The 25,797-nt window shown below is 59.0% G+C and overlaps 1 protein-coding gene across 1 annotated transcript; it reads right to left on the bottom strand.

The window, feature by feature from the left end:
* Positions 1 to 798: 798 nt before the first annotated feature.
* On the bottom strand, positions 799 to 21,144 carry NMUR1 (neuromedin U receptor 1). Its single transcript, XM_006112383.4, has 3 exons — positions 20,994 to 21,144; positions 15,610 to 16,513; positions 799 to 3,165 (listed from the first exon to the last, which is right to left on the bottom strand). Exons 2-3 carry the CDS (start codon positions 16,502 to 16,504, stop codon positions 2,774 to 2,776), a joined length of 1,287 nt encoding a protein of 428 aa, XP_006112445.2. The 5' UTR covers positions 16,505 to 16,513; positions 20,994 to 21,144; the 3' UTR covers positions 799 to 2,773.
* Between the last annotated feature and the right edge of the window lie 4,653 nt (positions 21,145 to 25,797).

The raw sequence follows: 25,797 nt of genomic DNA, 5'->3' as shown, positions 1-25,797 counted from the left end.
CTATCAGTTTCCTCGTGCCAAAGTTTGGCTTACTGGCCCAGAATTGCCAGGATCGCCTCCGGAAAATCAGTATCACATTAGCTTTCCCGCAGTCCTCTGGTACAGAGACTGATTTAAGCAATAGGTTCCATAACAGTTAGTAGTTTGGCAGTTTCATATCTGAATTGTTTCAGAATTTTGGGGTGAATCCCATCTGGTCCGCGGGATTAATTACTATTAAATGGATCAATTTATTCTAAACAGGGTCAGTCCTAACCAATTGGAGGCCCTGGGCGATCACCCGACTTGCCTGTAGAGTTGCCAGATGGTTTAAACAAAATACAGTAGACTTCCGATAATCCAGCACCTTTGGGACCTAGGTGGTGCCAGATTATCGGATATGCCGGAGTATCGGGAGGTACTCTGGCGGGGGTGCTGTGACGGGTCTGCCGGACCCGCACTGTGTCCAGGAGCTGGGCGGAGAACGGCGAGGAGAGAATCCTCAGCTATTTTGCAGGAAGGTGGGGGAAGCCCCGTACCGCTGCCGAGAGTTTCCAGGAGGGGAGGGGAGGGGAGGGGAGTGGGCTCCCCACCCTCAGACTGCAGTAGTTATCCCCAAGTAGGGGGGTGAGGGGCGGCGCTGTGGGACCAACCTGGCAGCACCTCAGCTGCTCTGCTCTGCAGCTTCCCTAAGTCTGCCGCTCATCAGTTTCAGCAGCGGCAGCGGCAGACTTGGGGAAGCGGTGTGGAGCAGAGCAGCTGGGATGCTGCCGGGTTGGTCCCGCAGTGCTGCCCTTCACCCCCCTGCTCGGCGCCCGGCAGCATCCCAGCTGCTTTTGCTCTGCAGCATCCCCAAGTCCGCCGCTGGTCAGTTTCAGCAGCGGCAGCAGCGGACGTGGGGAAGCGGCACGGAGCAGCTCCAATTGTCCGGCTGGCCAGAGCACTTCCGGGTTCCAGCTGGTGCCGGACTATTGGGAGTGCCGGACCTCTGGATGCCGGACAATTGGAGACTTACTATACTGGACAAAAGTCTGTCAAAATTTGCCCTCCGATATCTTGGATTCGGGAGGTCAAGCTGAAATGTGGTTGCGGCCTGCCCCTAAGACTGGCTCTGTAGGCAGCCCCTTGAAAATGGCGGCTCCGGGTGACCGCCTGGCTCGCCCCCCCTAAGACTGGCTCTGATTCCCAACATGTCAATCAGCTCCGCCGAGGAGATACCTAAAACGAGCAGCTGAAGTTTGGGAATCTCCCTCCCGCTCTCCACAGTGAAGACGGAGGGAGAATTCATTTAGCTTCTCCACTGTGACGTGCCCGATGCAAACGTGTTGACACTGACTCAAAACAGTGGGGCGGGGGAGAGAAATCATTTGAGCCCAACTAAGGAGAATAGCTGTGGGTTTGTTTTAATTCTCAAGTCAAGTGACAATCAGCTCATGCACTCTAGAGAGACCCACGGCTAGAAAACCCCCCGAACGCGGCACCGAGTAGCTGCCGATGTCGGAGGAGGGGCAAGGTGGTGGAAGGAAGAAAGAGAAGTGGAGCGGGTTCAAGAGAGCATCTGCTGCGTAGCCAGGCAGGCGCTAGCACTGCACTTTGTGTCTGGTGTTAGCAAAGGGGTAAGAGACGTCTCTGTGGTAGGACGGGTTGGCCTGTTCATGTGGGAAGGGCGAGCGATCCTCCACGGCCCACGCAGGAGCCAGCCTGGGGAAGGGTGAGTCAGCCTCACACAGCCCCTCTTCCTCCTTCTCCGGGGATGGAGTAAAACCAGCCCCCCTCTGCTCCAGCCAGGCCTTGGTAGCCCAGCCAGGCCCAGGCCCTGTGGCTGGCTCCCTTTGGTTTATTTACAGTCCCTCCCTGGAGGCTGGAAGGAGAACACGAGGGCAGCTGGCTGGTGTGTATCACGCTGAGCGCCCCACGCCTCACCAGGGGTGCCCAGAGCTGCCAAGGCAGACGCATGTCACACGCTCGGGTGGCTAGGAACGTGGTGCGGCTGGAGGTGGGTGACGCTGCCACTCGAGCGGGTGTTGACACCCTCAGCTCCAGCGCATCCGACCCAGGGGCTGCTGGGGAGCTCCCGCTGGGCATCTCTCTGCTCTGCCCAGCCCCCGGTAACCCTCCAGCTCGCCTTGCACAGCGGGCTAGGAGTGCAGAGCAGGGGCAGGAAGAGGTGCGGTGGGGGCGGAGTGGGGGTGAGACTTGGGTGAGGGAGCAGGGCCTGCCCACAACATTTTGGCACCTGAGGCAGGGAGCTCAAATGACGCCCTCCTGCCCCCTCGCTTGGGCCATAATTGAAAGGTCTCAATTCTGCCTTCCTCCTGTTCTACGCCTCTCATGGCTCTGCTCTGCTGCCTACCCCAATAAAGGAGAACTACATCTGCACCAGCAGCAGACACAGTGGCGCCCCCCCCCCCCCCCACAGTCTGGCACCTGAGGCCGCCGCCTCAGTTCTCCTCATGGTAAGGCCAGCCCTGAAAGGGAGTGTGTGTGTGTTGGGGGGGGGGAGGTGGCGGCGTGGAGCAGGAGTAGGGCCTCCGGTGGGGGTGTTGTCCCGGGTTTGGAGCATGGGGTGGAGCTCGTCCCAGGCCCCGCACTCCCCTAGGGCCAGCCCCATGCCATGGCGAGTCTGGCCTATGGAGGTGGGGGTGGAGATGATGCCAGGGCAGTGCTGGCAGGCGGCACAGCGACAGAGGAGACATAAGTGAGTGACTTGACACAGGACGCGGCCGTCCCAACCCTCGCTCGGTCCCTGTATCCCACCAGCAGCCCGACTCCCCGGGAGACCCCGGCGGTGTCCTCAGGGGAAGGACGACTCATGCTTCATGGCGTCCTCCCCCTCTGCGCCCAGGTCCTCCTCCCCCACGTTGGACAGGGGCAGCCCGTTGCCGGCGGGCAGGAGCTCGCACACTGTGCTGCGGGTGGTGGTGCGGGTGACGCTGGGCGAGTACTTCCTGGAGCCTCGCCTCCTGCGGCACATCACCTCTTTGAACATCTCCCGGAAGCGGGTGGACATCAGGTTGTAGAGGATGGGGTTGGCGGCCGAGCTCAGGTAGAAGAAGACCCCAGAGGTGATGTGGACATACTGGAACATGTGCAGCATTGGGCCCGTCCAGTGCGAGATGAAGCTCCAGACGAGCCGGTCGGTGTGGAAGGGGGCCCAGCAGATCCCAAATACGACGACCAGCACAACTGGAAAGAAACAGAGGAAGAGGCATTACATGGCCATCGGTGGGGAGCGGGGCTGGTTCTGTGCTTTGGGCCCTGACAGTCGCTGATCTCATGGGACAGGTTATTTCCTGCCTCGTAGTCTTTGTGTTCGCTGCATTAGTTGATGAAAACACCTGTCCTGCCCTCTTTAATGCCTGGCTCACATAGGACAGCAAAGGTGGCCTATGGATTAGGGTAACCAAGGTTCAATTCCTGGCTTTACTACTGAGGGATAACAGCCTACTGATACCATCACTGGATGCATCTGGCATGCATCTGACGAAGTAGGTCTTTGCCCATGAAAGCTTATGCTCCAATACATCTGTTAGTCTGTAAGGTGCCACAGGACTCCTTGTCGCTTTTGCAGATCCAGACTAACACGGGTACCCCTCACCTACCTGACATCACTGAATGGAACTCCTCCTTTGCCTTGAAGGATAAAGATCGGTGGTGTGGCAAGTTGTGATTTCTGTGCCTGCTGCCAACGACCCATCTGCAAGCGGCTGGTCTAACCTCTAACTTGCCACCCCGGGGTAAACACCCGTTTCTTGCATGGTGATTAATTTACTGCCGCTTTATGATTCCCTGGAGCTGGCATCATACAGCCATGGAAAGGAAACAGGCTCTTACAGTGAATGGACATAAACCTACAAAGGTTTTTGTGCCTGCAGGATTGAAAGAAAGTCAAAAAAGAGGCAGGAGGTTTTTGGTTGGTTCTGTCTGGCAGGCATGTCATTAGCTCTGCATTTTTTCAGATATGTTCTATTGATTTATTTTAATTAAGGGCAAGACATAAAAATAGGAATGGATGGCTGGAAAATACTACAGTGATGAGAAAGGAAGGAAGGAAGGAAAGGTATGAGGTTGCTCATTGCAGTGGAAGGACATTGATTTTATGTCGTGACATATCACTAGCCATCACGATATGCCACACAGCAGTTCTGCCTTGAGGGCGGGGGGCTGGACTCGATGACCTCTCGAGGTCCCTTCCAGTCCTATGATTCTATGATTCTATGATTAGTTTTGCCTCCTAGTCACACGGTGTCATGAATAGGAGCTGCTAAGGAGAGTGACTTACCTGGAAGGTGAGGAAAGGGTTAGGCTACTCTGGAAATGCTCTTGAGGGAGGGGGCTTTGGGCATTCAGCCAATGAAATGCAGATAGGAATTTCAAAACGAGAGAGGGTTTTTCCCCTCTCTTCCTTTGTTTTGTGATCTGAGCAGTTTTACCCCAGCTAACAGGAGAGACGGGCTTTCCCAGGAATGGATTCCTTGAAATGTGTAAGTAGGGAAAAGTTTAGCTAGTCTATCAGGTTTTATTGTTTTCATTGTTTGGGGGTTTGGAAATCATGTCTGAACTGGTTAATTGTTCTTCTCTTTTGTAACTAAGGATTAGAGCCCTTCAATTTCCCCTGAGTCTAGTTCACTCCATGGCTTTTAACACCCAGTCATTTACTATGCTTGCAACAGTAGTCTTATTTTGATAATAAAAGTGTTTTCTTTTTGTTTTGATTAATTGGTATTGGTTGATTTTTGTGTCCTTAAACTACATGCCTAAGTTACCCGGGAGAAGCAGAGCCCTGTTGTTCTCTGCAGATTCCGTCTGTTTGTTTTCTCAACTCTAAGCAAAACGGAGGTTGGGGCAGGGGGAGAGTTTTGCCTCAGGGAGGGGGATTCGAGTGACCTCTTCCCTGGTAAAGGGCTTCTTTTATATTTTTTATTGACACTTGATGGTGGCAGCAAACCGCTCGTCTTTCTTTTTGGGTCTCAGGGAAACTGAGACTGGACAAGTTTGTCGCTGGGAGTTACACAGAAAGGCTCTTACAGAGTTTATTCTGCTAGCCGGCCCCCATATCTGCACTCCAAGTGCCAGGTTGGGGAATTGAGCCATGACACCTGGTTTGTAACATTGCACAAGGCAAGAAGCGTATTCAGTAGGGTTTATAAACTGAAGAGTTTATCAAGAGTTAACAGAGGGTTAGCTGTTTTACTAAGTGGCGAACCTGCTGTAGAACCCAGCAAGTCGCCAGACTCCTTTATAACCATCTCTAGTGCATCCCACACCTGTCTGTAATGCCAACCCTCTGTTAACCCTTTATTTGTAAATAACCCCCGAATAGTAAGTATGACTCAGTTCTTCCCAGCCTCCACTCTCTATAAGAAATATTAAATACCTGAGAGCAGCCAGAATGGGTCGGACCAAAGGTCTATCCAGCCCCGTGTCCTGTCTTCCCACAGTGGCCAATGCCAGGTGCCGCAGAGGGAGTGAACAGAACAGGATAACTTTGGGGTGATCCCTTCCCTGCCATGGACCACTCTGTGCCATTTCCTGTAGCTGCTGCTCCCTCGGGCCCCTCTGGGTTCTTGGACTTTCACCCTGGCTCCGTGACTCTTTCCCCGTCTGTTCTTTTTGCTTCTTTCTGGCTTCCCTCTTTCTGCTGCCGCCCCTCTCCAAGCCAGCCCTTGCTAACTGTGATCACACTGACTGACTTTGCTCCTTGCCCCGTCTCCATCCGTCGTCCTGCCTCCAGGGGCTGTTTCCCTGTCGCTTCTCCCAAGCTCCTTGGCAAACACCGCTCCTATCCCCCGCCAGGGCTGCGGCTGTTGCCCCAGGATACGCCACAGGTAGAAGTCAGGTTCCTGGTCTCCGAGGGTTTATTTGTCCTGGTTAAATACACAGGTCTGGCACAGTGGAGTACAGAGCAGCCTTGTTGCTCTCCGGGCCCATAGAAGATTGCTGGCCTGTGCATGGATTCCCAGGCTGGTGACCGGAGCCAGATCGACAGTCCTGCGCCTTCACAGCAGCTGTCAAGGCTGTTCCCTACTCTGGCACGATGAATGCAGAAGTGGGGGCCCACAAGAGCACTCTAAAACCTCTGGTATAAAAACTCCTCCCCCCAAAAATCCTAATACGCAGATTTTGGGGAAACCGCTGCCACCACCCAAGTAATTCCAAGAAAACCAGGGAAGAGATCACTTGGGAAATCTCCTCCCTACGGTAAAACTCTCCCCATCCCGCAACCTCCGTTTTGCTTGGAGCTGGGAAAAACAGAGGGGATTTACAGACAACAATGAACTCCGCCCTTGTAACTAGGCACTGAGTCGTAAGGACACAACAATCCACCAATTCCGGTTAATTAGAAAAGACAACAAACCTTTATTATCACCACAAAACAAAGCTACCGTTGCAAGCAGAGTAAAGTGGCTAGATCAGTGGTTCCCAAACTTTTCAGTATCATGCCCCCTTTTTGATTTTTGAGACCCCTCCCCCCCAAAATAGCAGCAAAACTTGTTGAGCAAAAAAAAAAGGAACTGACCGGGGCCAAAAAACAAAAAATAGCAGCAAAACGTATGGGGGGGAAAGACAGGGCAGAGAGCTGGATTGCCTTGCACCCCCCTGGAATTTCTTCACCCCCCCCCAGGGGGACATGCCCCTCAGTTTGGGAACCCATGGGCTAGATAGAAAGAGCCACCAATTGATAAAGATTCTCAGGGAAACCTCCTGGGCAAAAACTTAGTCACAAAGAAAAAAAAAACCACGTAACAAGCTCAGCCATTATTTCCAGATCCCCAAACAAGGAAAACAACAAATCCAGACAGACTCTCTCAGCTTTTCCCTGCTTACGCATTGTAAGAAGTCTGGTCTTGGCGAGAGAAGTGTCCCCCATCTCCCTCAGTCTTGGAAGAAACTGCTCTGAATCTCGAACAGAGAAGAACGCCTCTTCCAGTTTGAAATTCCTACCTGCATTGCTATTGGCTGACCACCCGATACCTGGCTAGCTACAGGAGACATTAGTTAACCCCTTAGTCACCGGGTGCTGGTCAGCAACTCCTGATTATGACAGCAGCTCGTGGGAAAACCGGGCTCCCATCTTTGCTCCCCCTGAGGCCTGCCAGCTACTGAACATGCTGGTGCTGGCCAGGCCTTCTCCTGTGGGAGGCCGGCAGCCTCCTGCCTTCCCTGCCCCGGCAGCTGGGATCTCATGCCCAGCTCCATGCCAGGATGTGCCCAGCTCCTCCCGGCTGTGAGCTGCCTGATGCCAGGGTGACCAGCCCAGGTGGCAGGCTGAGGCAGAGCCAGGCAGACTGCAGGGAGTGTCCCAATCTGGGGCGAGGCCATACCCCCGCTACGTCCCCTCCCTGGCATAGCACCCCAGCGAGGCGCCAAGCCCCCCAAAGCCCAGGCCGGAAGGCGGGACGTGCCTCCGGTCTCTGCAAGGTGGGAAAGGGTTACGGCACCGCGTTCTCCCTCCTCTGAGCCCAAATTGGGCCTGGGGCATTGGCGGATGCTGGATGCTGGGCTTAGCCTTCCCTCTCCGCGTCCGGCGCTTGCCAAGAGGCTGCCTCCAGTTCCAGGGGACTGCGGGGTTTCCCCGGCCTCCTCCTGCTCATCCCCTCCCCAGTTCTCGGGGACGCCACTGGGTGTATCTGAGGAGCATGGTTACTATGCATGGAGCCCTGTCAGGGCGCCCGGCGCTCGCTTCACCGGCCGGGCATGGGGCAAACAGACAGCGCCCTTCAGCCGCATACACTGGGCAGAGGAAGCCAGGGAGAGATGGGGCTTGGGGCAGTCTCCGAAGGAGGCGGGCAGGGAGCTGGTGTGGCCAGCAGGAGGGTGTGTGGAGGAGACAGGAAGGAGATAAGGTGGTTGATAGGGAGAGGCAGGGGCAGTAGGCGAATAAAGGGCTGAAGAGCAGGGGGGAGAGCCATGAGCCTGCAAAGTCTGGCGGGGAATGGACCCTCCAGTCGCTAACCGCCTGGGCTGGATGGAGGAGGCACCAGCGACCGTGGCTGCACCAGTGACCGTGGCTGCACCAGTGACCGTGGCTGCACCAGCGACCGTGGCTGCGGGCATTGTGAGCCAGGCCGAACACCCCCCTCACCCAGGCCCCTGCGCTGATCCTGTGCTGGGGAACAAGCCCCATCCCACCCCCACTTGTCCCCGCAGGTGTACAGACCTGGGGCCCGGGCTCTAAGCTCCCTGTGACCCCGTCCTTCTGGCCACTCCTGTGCCCGCACCAAGGGGGGGGGCAGGGAAATGCCCCCCCCCCATGCCCCTCACACACCTATGCCAGGGCAGCTGGCTCAGAGGGCATGGCTGGGCTCCATAGCCTCAGGCAGCGTGGACCATGGGGCGTAGGTCTCTCCCCTGCGGCCAGACGTGCACGCTGCCAGAAGAGCGCGGGAGGGGCGCGTCAGCCCCCCCGCCCAGCCTGCCTGGGCAGCGCCAGGCCTCCTGGGAGGTTGAACTCCAAGTGAACGGGTCCTGCTGGCGTTTCACTCCCAGGGCTGTTCCTCTTTCCAGCAAAGCTCCTGTCCCCAGCTGCAGCTGAATGGGCCCGGGGAGGGGGGGTGGAGGCAACTTGGAAGGGAGCCTCTCCCTTTGAAATGCACCGTCCTGGGAGAGGCCGCACCCATGCTCCACGAGGGGCCGGCGGGGCAGGTTGGCTGGCACCCCGCGGGTGGCAGGGCCCCGCATACCAGGTAAACTCCCGGCTGCTCGTGGGTTGGCGGCAGAGCAGGAGGGCAGAGAAAGGAGTTCAGGCCTTACAGGCAGGACAGAAACGTGCCAGCTAACCCGAACTTCGATTAGGCAGGGCTTGCTCGTGCAAGGCCCCCGTAGACCACGCTACTGTCCTGACCACTTTTATTTCTAGCGCCCCTTTCCCATGGGCAGTAGGTGAAGGCCCAGCTGGGGAAGGCATCCGAAGCCCCGCCCCTTCCCCCCAAGGCCATACCCCTCCCCACCCAAGACCATGTTCCTTCCCAATCTTTTTCCTTCTTATTCCCCAGCCAAGACCCCACGTCTAAGCCCCGCTGCGAGTGGGGGCTGTCTCACGGTGCGGCCCCAGCCTTCCCCGGCCACCAGAGAGCCGCATGGCTTGGTTCCAGCCCCTCCCAGGCAGCTGAACAGTGCTGGCAGTTTTTGGAAGGCAATGCCTTTCCTTGCCTGCATTACCCACCGCCCATGCCTTTTCCTCCCCGAGCGCATCGCAGACAACGAGCAGGCGGCAGATTCCATGGTGAGGGGAGCGAGCTGGCTGGAGCAGACGGAGTGAAATGCAGCTGCTTCTGAGGTGGAGCCCTGGAACGATGCACTGCAGAGCAAGGGGACAGAGAGACATTGGGGCCCAGGCCACTGGGACAAACCGCTGTTCTGATGAGGAGTGCTCTGGCATCAGGCATGTGCCGAGCAGACGGGAGTCTGGTTCTTCTCTCCTCCACAGGATGGCGCCAGGGACTCAGACCCATGGCAGGAGGACGAAGGGCCCCGGGGATCGGTGTTCCCAGGGGGTCCAGGAATTCCAAACCTAGTGCCCAGCCTGCTCCTCTGGTCACCTCTGTTGGGAGAGGGAGCAATGCATTGTGGGACACGTCATCTCTGCGGGCTGCACCTTGGCCTCAAAGGAGGGCCAGGCCCACGAAGTGTTGTGGGGAGCTGGCAGGACAGCAGCCATGCCAGTCTCCCAAGTGCCTGCCTGCCAGGACGCAGGGCCCCTGGGGCCCTTTCATCCCTCCGGCAGCCCCCTGGGGGTGTTCTCACAGCCACATACACTACAGCTGCCCCACGGCACCGGCCCCCTAACAGAATCAGAGAAATGTAGGGCTGGAAGGGACCTCGAGAGCTCACCTAGTCCAGCGCCCCGAGGCAGGGCTAACTGCGACACTATCCCCGACGAGGCCTTGTCGAAGCTCCTCTTCGAAACCTCCAGCGAGAGAGATTCTGCAACCTCCCTGGGCAATTTATTCCAGAGCTTAACCACCCTGACAGTTAGAAAGATTTTCCTAATGGCTCACCTAAATCTCACTTGCTTCAATTTAAGCCCTTTGCTTCACGTCCTGTCCTCCGGGGTTAAGGAGAACAATTTATCGCCGTTCGCCTCACAACCACCTTCTACACACTGGAAGGTGGTTATCCCCGCCTCAGGCTTCTCCTCCGGGCTAAACTAACCCAGTTTTTTCCCGTCTGTCCTCGCACGCCGTGCTTCCATTGCTCGCCTCTGGACTTTGTCCCATTTGTCCACTTCTTTCCCAAAATGGGCCACCCAGAACCAGACACAATCCTCCAGCTGAGGCCTTTCCAGAGCTGAGGAGAGCGGAAGAATCACTTTTTGTGTCTTACATACAGGGGGGAAAGGAACGTACGATTTCTGACAGGTACTGTCCTATCGCAAGCCACGTCCCTGCCAGCTCGTTAAATAGCTCCCTGCTGGCTTTTGCCGCAGCTCAGCCAGCTCCTGCAGGAACTGCGTGCCTAGGGCTCACCTGCTTACTTTCGTCTCCGCGTATGCACCCCCCTCCTGAAAATACATCCCAGCTTGATGAGTCTGTGTGTGTGTGAGTCTGTGTGTGTTTGCTTGTTTTGCAGTAGTGTTACACTGACCTCTCATATTTCATCTGTGAGACGCTGTAAGGAGAAGACTGAGGGAGGACACGATAGTATCTAAAAGGGTGTCACAAGGAGGAGGGAGAAAAATTGTCATCCTTAGCCTCTGAGGATAGGACAAGAAGCAATGGGCTTCAACTACAGCAAGGGAGGTTGAGGTTGGACATGCAGAAAAACTTCCTCACTGTCAGGGTGGTTAAACACTGGAATAAATTGCCCAGGGAGGTTGTGGAATCTCCATCACTGGAGATATTTAAGAGCCGGTTAGATAGCTCTCTCTCAGGGATGGTCTAGACTGTGCTGGGTCCTGCCATGAGGGCAGGGGACTGGACTCGATGACCTCGCGAGGTTCCTTCCAGTTCTAGTGTTCTGTGATTCCATGATTCTATAATTCCTAGAGCCCTGCACGGTCACCAAATTTGTATCCGTGGCCACATCTGTATGTGCACGAATGAGTCGCGGAGAGCCGCATCCACATGCGCGGGTGAGGAGACCTGCAGCTATAAAGTGTCTATCTGCAGATTTGCAGGGCTCCAACGACAACCCCCAGATCCTTTTCTGCAATGCACCCTCCCAGCCAGCCATTCCCCACTGTGCACGGGTGCAACCAATTGCCCCTCACTCGGGGGAGTGCTTTGCACGTGCCCTTCGTGCATTTCTTCCTCGCTGTTTCACGTCTCCAGTTGGCCACCGTCGTGCTGAACCCTGAACCTCACTTCCAAAGTGCTTGCAACCCCTCCCACTCTGCGGCGGGGAAGAAGGGAGCAGGTTCGCGTCCGACGCCGGCACAGTGCATCGTGGGATGGAGGTAGTGCGAGGGGAGCTGGCCAAGCCAGGGGGCTGCAAGGCGTGTGGTTTCTCAAGGGACGGGACTACACTGCAGACAATGCCGCTGCAAGCCAGGCCTGAGTTAAACCCCAGACTCTCCCAACAGGCTGAGGCTTGGGACAGCTGTTGCAGGAGGACCCGAGGCCTTGGGCAGGCACGGTGATCCCAGGACCGTCCCCGCCAACGCTTCTTTGCAAGGCGAGCCAAGTGCCGGCCCGCAACTGGCTCTCTGCACAGCAAGGCCAGAAGAAAAGGGGTTCGCTCCCCCCGCCCCGGCGTGTTGCTCTGCTCTCCGGGAGCCGCGGGGGAAGCAGCCATGGAAGGACGTGAGGTCTGGTTAAGCTCTCTCCCCCGTCTCTTGCCAGGGCTGCTCCACACATTCCCCTGCCACGTGGCTTTGCTTCTTGGCAAGCACGGAGCCTGCGCTGGGCCTCCAGCCACAGTGCTGCAGCCCGGGGAGAGCACTGTAGCGCCGCGGAGAGACACAATGCGCTCCCTGGCTTGGCCTCCCCATGGGCATCGTCCCTGGGCAATAGTTCCTGCCCTGGATCATGCCTGCGCCTCAGCAAAACCCTCCCACCAGCCAGGGCCTCCCTGCAAGCCTGGTGTGTTTATTAGCCTAATGAACCAGCTCTCAGTTAACGGAGTCATCACCGTCCTGACCCGGAGAGTAACGAGCAATTGGGGAGCTGCCGGTTCGGAGCTGTTTGCTCCAGCCTGTTGCCAAGTCTTGGCTGGTGAGTGCTACTGTGACAAAAGCCATTTTCCCTTGCTGAGTGCCAAGCTGAGCCCAGCCAGGACCATAGCAGGGGTCTTTCCCGGGACACATCCCTGCACACGCAGCAGCAGGGCAGGTGAAAAATAGGGATATCAGCAACTAATCACTAGTCGACTATCCGATAAGCAAAAGCATATCGGATAGTCAACACATCAGTCGATTAGTTGCTTCCCCCCATTGCTGCCTCTATCAGAAAGAGGCAGTGGGGGGGAAGAAGAAGGGGTGCTGGGAGGAGCCGGCTTAAAAGCCGGTTCCTCCCAGCCCCGTGGGGAGGGGGGATGAAGGCACAGTGGCAGCATTCCACCTTTGAAATGTACAAGAGCCCCAGCAGAGGCCCCACATGGCCCCGGGCTCCACTTGGCATTTCAAAGGAGAAGCGCTGCATGGCACTTGGGGCTCCACATGGCGTTTCAAAGGGGAAGCACTGCATGGAGTTCGGGGCTCCACATGGCGTTTCAAAGGGGAAGCACTGCATGGAGCTCGAGGCTCCACTTGGTGTTTCAAAAGGGAAGCACTGCATGGAGCTCGGGGCTCCACTTGGTGTTTCAAAGGGGAAGTGCCGCATGGAGCTTGGGGCTCCACTTGGCGTTTCAAAGGGGAAGCGCCACATGGAGCTCGGAGCTTGGTGCTCCACTTGGCGTTTCAAAGGGGAAGCACTGCAGGGAGCTCGGGGCTCCACTTGGCATTTCAAAGGGGAAGCACCGTATGGAGCTCGGGGCTCCACTTGGTGTTTCAAAGGGGAAGCACTGCATGGAGCTCGGGGCTCCACTTGGCATTTCAAAGGGGAAGCACCGTATGGAGCTCGGGGCTCCACTTGGTGTTTCAAAGGGGAAGCACCGCATGGAGCTCGGGGCTCCACTTGGTGTTTCAAAGGGGAAGAACTGCATGGAGCTTGGGGCTCCACATGGATTTCAATCTGTGAAATGCACGAGAGCCCCTGCTGGGGCTCTTGTACATTTCAAAAGCGAACGCCGCGCAGCACTTCCCCCTTTGAAATGTAGCAACAGTCGGGCAGGCGCTTGCTACTTTTCAAAGCGGAAGCGCCCATATCGGCTAATCGATGGAAATTCCATCGACTACTGGATGAGTTGATTCATCTAATGTTAACATCCCTAGTAAGGAACCCACATATCCTCTGGCACCTGATTCCAGTATTCCAGTGTGAGCGGCGCCCAATCACACTGGGAACGTTTGATGCCCACTTTCCCCAGCTGCACAGGGACCCAGGTGAGACTCGGGGCCTGCTTGGTCAGAACTTGCCTGCTGCGCACCTCGCTCTCAAATAATCACGCTGCAGATCTCCGCGCAGGGGTGGTGCCAAACCCGCCAGTCCAGGAACGTAGCGCGGCGCTCATCAGTGCCCCTCTACCTGCAATTCTGCTAATATGCTGCCAGCGCACTCCCACCCTACAGCGTGGCACTCAGTGCCTCCATGCTACTCACTCACGGCCTCACACAGTTCCTGCAAAATCCCTCCGCCGGGGTGGGGAACCTCAGGTCCAAGAGCCAGGTGTGGCCCCCAGCTTGCTTGGATCTGGCCCCTGAAGCTCAGGCCCCTTCCCCAAGTATTGGGGAGCCTACACTGGCGCTCCAGCCCTCCTGCTGCCCCACCCCAGGGCTGGAGCACACAAAATCTACTAGACTGGCCCCCCAGGCTCTGGTGTGGGAGGGGAATGTGGGGAGCGCCCTTCTCCTCCTCAGCTGGGGGCCACAGCGAGGTTTTACTTTTGCTTCTCACTTGTGTGTTGCCCCCGACTAGTTTTTCTGTGGGTCACCAGCTCCCACCCCAAAAGTTCCCCGCCCCAGGCATGATCCAGACCAGCAGCTCCTTGAGACAGGGCGTGGAGCCTCTCTCATTCCGTAAAGCGCTGTGCATTCTGGGGGCTTTGCCCCGGTAATCCCCAGGCTGCACCCCCGGAATGCCTGTGCCCCACAACATGCTCTCGCGCCGGGAGGGCGACCAGTGAGCAAGCGTGGGACTGGGATGGGCAGTAGGCACCTAGATATGACAGAGCCCCTAATAGCGAGGGTGTCCCTGTAAAAGTGGGACGTCTGGTCCACCTAAACCCTGTATACCCTCACAATGCAACACCAGCACTGCACGCATACAGGCAACAACGCTAAGAGATACACACACACACACACACACACACACACACACACACACACTACAGCCAAAGGGGCCAAGCGTCAGCTGGAATAAGTCTGAGCCCGGCTCTACTGACATGCACAGACTAGGTTGATGTCCACCCTGGCCCAAGCCACAGGCGTTACACAGGGCGGGGGTATCTACGTACAGGCCGACCGAGGGGCTGGGTTTGGCTCCAGATGGCTGCGCTCCCAGAGCAGGGCCCTGGGTGGGGGAAACGCTAGGGAGCTGGTGGGTGCTGGGCAGAGAAGGGCAGGGGCTGGGGGCCACACGCTGTGCCCCAGGAGGAAGCAAGTCCCATGCCAGAGAGGCCCCCTCCAGGGCAGCTTTGTGGGGCTCCAGGGGCAGCCTTCACCCCCACCCCAGCACCACACACCCCCTCCCACGAGGCTGCCAGGATTGTGCCTGAATCTGTCCAAGAGCTGCATTCCCAGCACTCCCCAGGGAGCTGGGGACCTGCCGTGGGGCTCCTAACACCCAGTGTCAGCCAAGGGGACTGAGCGGTGTAGCTCTCAGAGGGTACGTCTACACTAGCCCCCTAGTTCGAACGAGGGAGGCTAATGAGGGCGACCGAAATTGCAAACGAAGCGCAGGATTTAAATATCCAGGAGGAATACCAGCTAATTCGAGTTAGGGCTTTACTTCGAACTCCCGTTTCACTGCCGTGTGTAGACGCGGGCAGTGATTCCGGGCTAGTCAATTTCCAAAATGGCGACCACCCGGGAACATGCTAAGGAAGTGTGGGATATTTAAATCCTGCACTGGATTTGCAATTTCGGTCGCCCTCATTAGCCTCCCTAGTTCGAACGAGGGGGCTAGTGTAGACATACCCAGAGCCTCACTTAGCAAGGGCTTATGGGGGTCTCCCTGCCTTTGCATCGGCCTGGCTGCAGCCTGGAGGGGGCGGCCAACGCCATGTCACCCGGAGCTCCCTGGCTCAGATCCCCAGGCTAGGTCCTCTCCAGAAGGAGGGGAGGATCGCTGGAGGGGATTTCTCCAGTGCGTGTGCTCCTAGGGGCTGTGGATGAGCCTGGCCAGTTCCAATCTGCAGCCCCCTTTGCGATGTCGCGGAGTGGAAGGGCCACGCAGTTCCCCTGGAAGCCCTTGCTCGGTCCGGCGTGGGACGCAGGGTGCCGGCCCGAGCCAGCCGGCGGGGATACCTCCCCTGCCCTGGGTGACGCAGGCGCCGGCGCACGGGGCCAGCGTCCGAGGGCGGCAGCCAGGCGGAACCTGGCGCTGATTCATGAGCTCTCCCCGGTCTTGCCCCCTGCCGCCCTCCACTTACACAGCATCTTAGTCACCTGCCGCCTCCGGAGGGTCTTCTGCTGGAGGCGGATGTGGCGGGAGTCGCAGCCCCCGCCCGCCCGGGCCTCCAGGCCTTCCAGCATCTTCTCCCTCTTCAGCTGCAGCCCGATGAGCAGGTAGAGGACGCTGATGGTGCCCATGGGCAGGAAGAAGAAGAGGATGGTGGTGATCTGAATGACCAGGTTGTAGATCAGGCGGGGCTTCACCAGGGTGCAGATGGCTGAGTCCGGCACCACCCCTCGGCCCGGCACGTAGAGCATCTGGACGCCGTGCAGGCTGGTGTTGGGGACGGAGCAGAGCCCGGCCAGCGCCCAGACGGCGGCGATGACCCGCTTGGCGTGCCTGCGGGTCACGACGTACTTGGCCTTGAGCGGGTGCACCACGGCGATGTAGCGCTCCACGCTCAGCGCCGTCACGTTGAGGATGGAGGCGAAGCAGACGGCCTCGAAGAGCAGCGTCTTGAAGTAGCAGCCCCCGGCGCCCAGCAGGAAGGGGTAGTTGCTCCACATCTCGTACAGCTCCAGGGGCATGCCCAGCAGCAGCACCAGCAGGTCGGAGACGGCCAGGCTGAAGAGGTAATAGTTGGTGGGCGTCCTCATGACGCGGTGGCGGGCGATGACCAGGCAGGTCAGCGCGTTGCCCACGGCCCCCACCACGAAGATCAGCAGGTAAGTGGCGCAGACGGGGAGGAAGAAGCTGGACCGCCGGGGGCCCAGGTATTTGTCCCGCAGCTGCTCCACCGTCAGGTTCAAGTCCTTGGGGTCGACGTGGCTCAGGACGGAGTCCGGCTGGCTCCGGTTGCACAGAGCCTGGTAGTCGGGCTGCGTGGGGAAGCCGGGGTGAGGCAGGTCGGAGCAGTTGCGGGAGGGATACATGGCGTCCCGCTGCAGAGAGACCAGACTGGATTAGAGAGACGCCCTCATACCACCCTCACAGCATCCTTGGGCGGGACGAGACCTCAGGAGTCATCGAGTCCAGCCCCCTGCCCAAAGCAGGACCAACCCCAACTCCATCATCCCGGCCAGGGCTCTGTCAAGCCGGGACTGAAACACCTCTAGGCATGGAGACTGCACCCCTCCCCAGGGAACCCAGCCCAGCTCTTCCCCGCCCCCTAGGGAAAGAGTTTGTCCTAATATACAACCGAGACCTCCCCCACTCATAGGCATCCGGTAACCTAGGCCGGGGGAGGCGTTGCATTCCCAAGCCGCCAGGCCTGGCCCCGCCCACACTCCGCCCCCTGCCTGCTGTAGGCGTTCTGGGGGCAGAGTGTCGCTACCCCCAACACTCGTCCTCCCAGTGTTCCGAGGACCTGGGAGGCTCGGGGTGCTCAGCTTCCTCCCTTCCCGGTGCTCCGTGCGCCCCTCCCATTTCTTCCCCTCCCCATGGTAGTGGGGGGTGTGCACATGCTCAGTGTGCTGCCCCACCTCCTCCCCTCTCTATGGTGGGGGCGGGGCCTCACCAAAGGGGGTGGGGCCTCACCAGAGGGGGCGGGGCCCCAGCTGCACCAAATGCCCATGCCCCTTAGAACCATTGCTCCTCGTTCTGCCATCTGCCACCCCTGAGAACAGCCTCTCCCCATCCCCTTTGCAACCCCTCTTCAGGGAGTTGAAGTTTGCTATCAAATCCCCCCTCACTCTTCTAGCTGTCTAGGATGCTGACAAGTGGCCAGTGGGTGGAAACAGATTCTCTGCCCTACAACACTGCGGGGCTGCAGTGGTGTGATGTCCAACCCGGGCCACGTTAGCCCGACCAGTGCACCCTCCTCGGGATATGGACCGCGGCTAGCACAGCCTGCTGTACCCAGCGTGGGACCCCTGGCCCGGCTTGGCCCTGCCAGGCTGTAAGCGGGTAGCCGTGACGCAGGCTGGCGGACAGCGGCTGTAAGGGACCCATGCGACATCCCTGCTCTGCCCAGCATGATGGGAGGCAGACGGCTAGAAGGCCCGTGGGGGCCCGTGCGGGACAGCGTGGTTGCTCCACATCTCATATTGCTTCAGCAGCATGCCCAGCAGGTCGGAGTCTCAGAGGGGTGACTCACAGTCATGCTGCCAACCAGCTAGGTCCAAATGTGGCCCTTGATCCAAGTTTACAAACACCGAGGGCCACGTGCCAGGGAATGTTGCTGGGCGGTTGGGCTGGATGGGCCAGGCTGCATCACTGACATGCCAACTAGGCGGGGGGTGGGGAGTTAAAACTTCCATCCGCATCCAAACCGCCCCGTCTCTGTGATCCCGCCTCCCAGGCCTCACTGCTCCCTGCACCCCTGCCTCTCTGAACCCGCTCGCTTCAGTCCAATCTAGGGATGGAATAGTGCAGCCAATTAACCGATTAACCGATAAGCAAAACCGTATAGGTTCATGCTGTATGCTACATGCATTTCCCTCCCAATAAACTGTTTAGCAGGCGGGCCAGCAGCCCGGCTCAGTCCTGACTTGCGATGGGTCCGGGGCCTACCCCGCTGCGGCTCTGCATTTAAAGTATTAGGAGCCAGGCGGGCAGGCAGCCCGGCTCAGTTCCAGCTCGCACCAGGTCCAGGAGCTCACACTCCGCCCCCCTGGACAGTGGCTGTTGCCACTCTGCACTGCTGCCTCTTGATCAGAGGCAACAGCACAGGGCGACAGGTAGTGGGTCGGCAAGGGAAGCTGCTTTTTAAACTGGCCCCCTTCGCGGACCAGTTCCCACCTAACACCCCGCAGTGCTGCCTCTGATACAGAGGCAGCAGCATGGAGTGGCAGGAGGTTCCACGGGAGTGAGGCTGGAGCGCACTGGCTACTGACCCCGCCCCCAGGGACTATAGAATAGTCGAGTAACCAATAAGAATTCATGAGGTTACTCGGCTATTCAGGTCACCGATATTTAACATCCCTAGTCTAATCCATGGTTTCCTCTTAACACCCTTCCTCATCCACCCTCCCAGGAGCCAGGCCAGGCAGAAGCAACAAGCCCAAATTTGCCTGTCCCCAGCCGACCTGGGGGCTTCCCGAACTTCATTACAAAGAGGCGCTCCCCCGGCAGCTAGAGCCTGCTGTATTTCCTGAACCCCCCGTGTGAAGAACGCCAAACACCCAGGCACAGCTCAGCCACAGGGGCTGCTTTTGCCTGGCTCCGGAAAATTGTACTTCAGTCTCTCCTGTCTCTCGGAGTAGCCTTCCCACTAGGGCTGCGTTATTCAAGAGGCTCAGCGTCATCTGATAACCCATTCCAGGGCTGCTCTGGTGCTCTGTCGCCGTCTCTTTCCAGCAAAGCTTCTCGGCAGCTGCTCACAGCTACTCATTACAAAAGCCATTACCAAGAGATCTTGGCATTGGAAAAAGTTCAGAGAAGGGCAACAAAAATTATAAGGGGTACGGAACGGCTGCCATCTGAGGAGAGATTTATAAGACTGGGACTGCTCTGCTTGGAAAAGAGACGACTAAGGGGGGATATGGTAGAGGTCTATACAATCATGACAGGTGTGGGGAAAGTAAATAAAGAACTGGTATTTTTTTTCCTTCTCATTACACAAGAATGAGGGGTCACCAAATGAAATTCATAGGCAGTAGGTTTAAAACAAGCAAAAGGAAGTTTTTCTTCACACAACGCACAGTCAACTCGTGGAACTCCTTGCCAGAGGATGTGGGAAAGACTAGAACTTTAACAGGGTTCAAAATAGAGCTAGGTAAATTCATGGCGGTTGGGTCCATCAATGGCTATGAGCCAAGATGGGCAGGGGTGGTGTCCCCAGCCTCTGTTTGTCAGGGTTGGGAATGGGTGACAGGATGAATTGTTTGATTCCCTGTTGTGTTCCCTCCCTCTGAGGCACCTGGTGCTGGCCACTGTGGGCAGACAGGATACTGGGCTAGATGGACCTTTGGTCTGACCCAGTGTGGCCGCTCTTATGTTTACGTGCCACTTGGCAGGTCCAGGCAGAAGAAGTTTTTCTCCATGAGGACATTCTGCCTCCCGCTCCCCGTTCTAAAGGCAAGAGTGAAGCCGGGATACAATTCCACAGTCCATCCGGAAAAGCTCTGAGCTTCCCCCAGTTCAAACCTCCCTAGCTGGGCAGAGGAAATACCGGGACAGCCATAAACCCGTCCTGAGGGAAACGACTCCTCACCCAGGCTCTGCAGGGGACAACTTACGCGTGGCCTGATGCTGCTAGATTAAGAGCAAACCCCTGGGCTGCACAGACACCAGGAGTCGGGCTTTGCCAACTTAACCAGCAAGCTGGAAGAAAAGAATCTCTGGTGCTTTCAACTTCACTTCCCCGTCCGTTCGGAGCCTGCCTGCCAATTATCCCGCCTTGCCCTTCCCTCGCCTTTCGCTCTGGGATCCAGATGCTGCTTGGCAGGGTGGGCACCCCTTGGCAACTGACGCCTTTCGCTCTGCGAGAGGCGCGTTGGCACCCTGGCGAGCAGCGCGCCCTCAAGATGCTCCAAGTAAAATCAAGTGATTGTGAAATCATCCCCCAGGTGAGAAGCAGGCGAAGGAGCCTGTCACTGATGGGGGAATGAATCCAGTTTGTATTTGTGCTCGGTGATGGAGGAAATGTAAAGAACTCCGCTCCCGTCTCGCTGATGGTCGGCTAGACCCCGGGAGGCACATCGCCTGCATGGGAGATGCCCTCTCTTCAAGTGACAGATGCAGAGATTTCGCCTCTCTGGCCAGGCAGGCTGTGCCTGCCGCGTTAAACCCACCCGCTGCTCGCAGCCAGCTCAGAGCTCCAAGCAGAGTCCGATTTAACAGCCCAGGAAAGTTTAATCCAAGAGGGGTCCCTTAACGCTTTGCAGGATTCTGATAAAACAGTCACATCCACAAGCTTACACGCCTGCCTGCGTCCCCAAGTCTTTCTTCAGAACCTCTCTCTGGCGTCTGGGTAGCCATCCATCTCTCTTTGTCCGTACCCTGCTCCTAACGAATCAGTGCATATCTAGCTTCTGTCTGACTACCCGGTACCTCTGGGTCTCTGATACCTGTCTATCCGGCCATCCGTCCATTGGGGATTTGTATCCATCCCTTCACACTGCCCCTGTGCCTGCTCCTGGGGGCTGCACTTTCATAGTTTTGTCGAATCCGTCTCGTCGGTTCCAGCCGTCCTACCCCAGCCTGCCGGCTCCCCTCGCCCTGCTCCGGTCCACGCGGCTGGCTAAAGCTAGAGCAAGGTTTTACCCTTGCCACTGCTCCATTTTCCAATTCTGCCCCTCTGCTTGGCACACGCCCCCCACCCTCCAAGCAGTCTGCTGTTCCCAGGCCGGGGGTGTCTAGGCTTTCTCCAGCGCCTCGGGACGCGCCGCAGACTCCTGGGCACTCGACGCTCCCTTGCTTTCCCATCCCCACAAAACCATGCACAATCCCGATTTTCCGAGGGCGGAGGGGGAGGCTCACCTTGCTACGCAGCCCGGCTGGGGAAAGACTTCCACAGGCTCCGGGCCCTGCTCATTTTCCAAGCTCCCTCGCTGAGTTTGGAGGAGGCGAAGAGGAGACGGCTGAAGTATTCACTCCCTGGTAGCGCTGGGGCGTGTGAGCGTGTGACAGACTGGAGGGAAAAGCATCAATGAATGGGGAGGCTGCCTGCCTGGGGGTAGGGGGGGGCCGGGCTGTTGGGAGCTGCCGGCTTTTCAAGCACCACCAGGGGGCATTGCAGTCCAGCAGGTCCTCCCCGGCTAAGCACAGCCACCTGGCTGGGGAAGGGGGGCTGTGCCCGCTGGCAGCCAGCCCCATGGAGCCTTTGGCCCATGCAGGGGACCTGTGAGACGTGGAGGCAGCAGGCAAGGGCAGAGGGAAGGACCGGTCGCTAGGAAGTAGCATCTCTCCCTGGAGCGGATCAGTCCCCAGACAGGGTAGGACCGGGCGGTGCATGGGACTTTCCGGATCGGGGCAGGGCCCCCTCTAGGCTGCCTCTTCCCCCCCAGGGGCTGTGGCTTGAAATGCATCGGGGCCCATGATGAAGTCAGAGGGATCCGGGGCCAGCCAGGCAGCCTGTGGGGAACAGGAGCCAGGAGCCGATCCCGACGTGCATCCTGGCTTGTGGGATCAGGACCTTCGCTCCCCCGGCGTGGGACTCGACCCGCAAGCCCCTGCTGTGCCAGCCTGGGACCTGCCCCACCACAGCGCTGCGGCCGCTCTGTCCTGACCCACAGCCTCCTGCCTGAGCTCACTCCCTCTCCTGGGCCTGCGCAGATTACAGCCCTGCATGCCCCCTGCACCCATGTTTTCTGGCTAGGAGCAGGGGGCTGAGACCCAGCGGATCCCTGTCCCTTGCAAGCCACGCCGTGCCACAGGGGACGTGTCCCCTCGGCACCCCAGAGCACTGCTGGGAAAGTCCCTCATCATTCCTAACCGGATTGACCCACCCTGGGCCCCCTCTCCCAGCGGATCCGACAGCACCTTATGAACTCAGCACCACCAGCCCCGTTTCGTGCTCCCCCCCGCCCCGCCGTAGTGAGTGGTCTGCTTTTCAAAGCGCTCGCTGTGGACGGAGGCAGCTGTCTTTAGGCACCCACCCTTGAACAGCTTGACCTTTGCCACGATGGGCCTCAGTTTCCCCAGTTGGTGCAGTGCAGGCAACAATGATCTAATCGAGTGGTTCTTGGACTACATTGGTTCACGAGACGAATTAATGGGGGGAGGAATTCGTTGTTTCATTCCCAACAATGCTGAGAGAGAGAGAGAGAGAGAGAGAGAGAGAGAGAGAGTATGTGTCTGTTTGTTATGAGAATAATAGAATAACCCAGCACAAGCTGATAACCAAATTGGCCAGTGACACAGCAGAAGCATCCTGCGTGGTTAATAACCGGGACCGGTTAATAAGTAAACCACGTTTTGTTTTAATACCCTGGGCTGCACAGAGCTGCAGGAGACACATCAAAGAGCCCCTTGTGGTTTGCGAGCTGCAGTCTGAGTCTCCCTGATCTCACCCCTAGGGAACGCTGCCTGGGTTGGAGTCTGTGGGGTGCATGGCCGTGTCCCTAGGGCGATGATTAGCTGCCCAGCAGCAGGGGGGGGGGCTCATTTGATGAGATGGGAGGCTTGAGCAGAGGGCTGGGATGGGGGGGGGGCTAAGAGGCTGGATGTGCAGCCTGTACGGCGGCGGGGGGGAGGGCGGATTTTCTATCATTTGTTTCTATAAAGATTTTGGCAGGCCAGGCAATGTCCCTTCCCGGGCAGGACAGAGTGTGTGGAGCCGGCAGCAAGGATCCCAGGCTCTAGGTCAGGAGCTGGGGGGTGCTGCAACCTCCCCCCACATGTGCACCCCTAATTCCTGCGTCTATGCCCCCACAGGTGCTCAGTCCAGATGGCGCTGAGGGACCCTGGCCGTCCGTCCCAACAGACATTGCGGCGGCAGGAGCTTGGCTGCTGAGGCCAGGGACAGCCCAGAATCCTCAGCGAGAGGCGACAGACCAGGCATTGCCCGCTTCCCTCCCCTGCTGCCCCTGTGCCACGTAAAGTTCTGGGCTGCGGTCACCAGGCGAGCAGCAAGCAGAACAGGGCAGAGGCAGGCCCCCGTCTGGCAGCAGAAAGGGAGCGCTAGCGTGGGTGGAAACAGCCTCTGTGCCCGGCCCCCTCCCACCCAGGCAGGGCAGGCCAGAGTGCATTGCTCCAGGTCGCTCCGGGCCTCCTCCGGCCCACGGGCTGAAGAGGGAGGTGTAGAGAAGCCGCAAGGCTGCTCGAAATGACACAGGGCCCGGTAAGCGCCTTAGCACAGAGCCTCGGGCCTGAGTGGCTTGGGAGAAGTGGACCCCAGTGTGCTGAGGGAGATGGAAGGGGGGCCGGCGGATCTCTGAGGCGAACGGGTCCAGCGTGGCCACTAACGGTGCCGCTTGCCCGGGGATCACGGACGTCACTAGCTTGCCCGGCCGCGGGTTAAGCAGTTGGCTTGGTCTGGCCAGGCCTCGCCGTCCCAGCCGCGGTCGATCTGCACCAGCGTCCCCAAGCTGAGCCCCACAATCAGCAGCACGGCCGTGCCCACGAGGGACTCCCAGCGAAGGGGACAGAGAGCCGAGCGCGTGGCCGGGGGAGCTCGGTGGGTGCTTTGTGCTTGGTCCGGGCACAGCAGCCGGAGGGGGCGCTGGGGAACAGCCGGAGGGGGCGCTGGGGAACAGCCGGCCTCGTTCTCCCCACGCCCCGCTGGGCTTGTGCCACGCGCCTGGCGTTACGTGGCAACGGGCCAAGAGCGACTCACGTGCAGCGCAAATACCGGGGAGACAGGGGGCCCCCTTATCGCAGGATCAGGCCTGTCTCCGGGGCCAAAGTACAGCCCCCTCCCCTGCTCCGTCTAGAAAGTCAGGCCACCGCGTACGCACCCCACAGTCACGCACACAGCGGGGGGATCGCGTGGCCGACGGCAGCTCCAGCGGGGGCCAGGCAGGGAGCTGCAAACAGAGAGGGCCAGGCCACGTGCCTCTCCGCCAGACACCACCGGGGCGGAGGGGCAGAGGAGGGGCAATCACACGGGGCCCAGGCAGCTCTGTGGGGCTGGATCTCCCCCTTGGGGCTGTCGCCGGCTGCTGTCTGGCTGGACACCGGGGGGCACCTCCTTGTCTCTTGTTCCGCTTCCCAGGTGGGTCTGGGCCCCTGTAGCTTGCAGGGCGCCAGGAGCAGGGGAGAGTCACTGACCCCGCTGGTTCCAGTGGTGCTTCCCTGGCCAGAGCCCTCTGTGCGCTGGAGAAGATGCCGAGATGCTGCCGTCACTCTGAAGCAAAGGGCTTGCAAGCATCTGGCCCCCAGCCAGAGACAAGCTCTTAGAAACCTCCCCATTCCGGGAGGGGGTGGAAGGGAAGGGCTGGAATTGGCAGCAATGGGCTGAAAGGAGAGGGGTTGTGGACGGGCAGGGGCTGTCCCCTGCAAACCAGCCTCCTCCCCGGGCAGGGGGCGAGTGGAGGAGCCGGCCCGGTCACACGGGACGGCGGGGAGCAGAGCGGGGGCTGCGCGAGACAAGGACGACAGGGCGCCGGGGGCGCAGACAGAAGGAGCCGAGCCCTGGGAAGTCGGAGGCGGGGGTGGGTTCCCTGGGCGGGTGCCGGCAACCGGCCTTACTCAAGTGAGAGGCCAAAAAGAAAAAGCAAACCCTCACTGGGGTGGCCCCGACTGAGGAGAAAGACCCTCCCCACATCCGCCTCCCACACCAGAGCCCGGGGGCCCAGGCTGGTAGAGTGTGTGTGCTGCAGCCCCATGGCAGGGCAGCTGGAGCGCCAGCATGGGCTCCCCAAGGCTGGGGGGGGGGCCCTGAACCTGGGGGGCTGGATCCAGCCTCTGGGTCTTAGTTTCCCCACCCCTGTTGTAAGTTGAAGCTGCCCACGGGGTTGGCACGGAGGCCCAGAATCCCCACCCCCGACAGAACCCCCAAGCTGCCCCCCGATTCTGCCCTGGCTGAGTCCCGGCCTTGCACACTCCCTGTGGCCACATCCCTCCCCAACACCTGATTCACTGGCTTCTCCCTTCCCCTCGGCTGTGTCCCTTCTGGAGCCCGATGCTCCCGGAGGCCCTCAACAGGGCTGCGGAGGAGATGGAGGGAGGCCGGTTCTGCCACTGGAGTCAAGTCGGGAGCACGAAGCGCCCCGCTGAGGACTAGATGGCGTCAGAGCCCAGCCCGCCGCGGCCCTGCTAACGAGGGTGCCAGGAAGCGAGTCCCCCTCATTTCCAGTAATGGCAGGGCTACAGGCTCGCGGCCCCAGAGCTGTGCGGGTTCCCTACATGGGTCTGCGCCGGTTCAGAGCAGCTGGTATTTGGTACAGGAGGGCAGCAGGCATCCCGGTCCCTCAAGATAACACGCGAGTGGCCAGGCCCAGGCGACCACAGGACCATCCCACGAGGCTCCAGGGAGTCACACGATGGGGGTGGGCATAGGGGACGTGGGTCAGGGGTGAGGAACATCGGCTGTGCTGTGGGGGGGGGAGGGAGCTGAGGAGGGGAGTGGCCGGAGGCTGCAGGGCCGGATGCGGGCGCAGGAGCAGCGCTGTGGTGGGAAGCCCAGGACTGAAATGCCAAGGGAGCCGAGAGGTGAGACTGACGGGCAGGGCCGGGAGGGGAGGGGGATGCTGGCTGCTGTGGCTTCTGCAGAATATTCTGGGGTATTTAACACCTGGGGATGCGGGGCATTGGCTGACAAGGGGCCGGGTTTGACACTCTGTTCTGGGTGAGCCCGGTGCATTGAGAGGGGGCATTTATACCCCCCGTAATGGACAGGAGG

This window comes from Pelodiscus sinensis, chromosome 10 (genome assembly GCF_049634645.1).
Source record: "Pelodiscus sinensis isolate JC-2024 chromosome 10, ASM4963464v1, whole genome shotgun sequence".
NCBI lineage: Eukaryota > Metazoa > Chordata > Testudines > Trionychidae > Pelodiscus > Pelodiscus sinensis.
Note: the sequence above shows the minus strand (reverse complement) of the source record. Positions and strands in the feature narration are given on the sequence as shown.

Excerpts from the sequence above, each read along its gene's own strand:
- NMUR1 (XM_006112383.4), bottom strand. The coding sequence starts at position 16,504 with ATGTATCCCTCCCGCAACTGCTCCGACCTGCCTCACCCCGGCTTCCCC. Across the intron at positions 3,166-15,609 it reads GCAGGTGACTAAGATGCTGT|TTGTGCTGGTCGTCGTATTT; the intron begins GTAAGTGGAGGG and ends GTTTCTTTCCAG.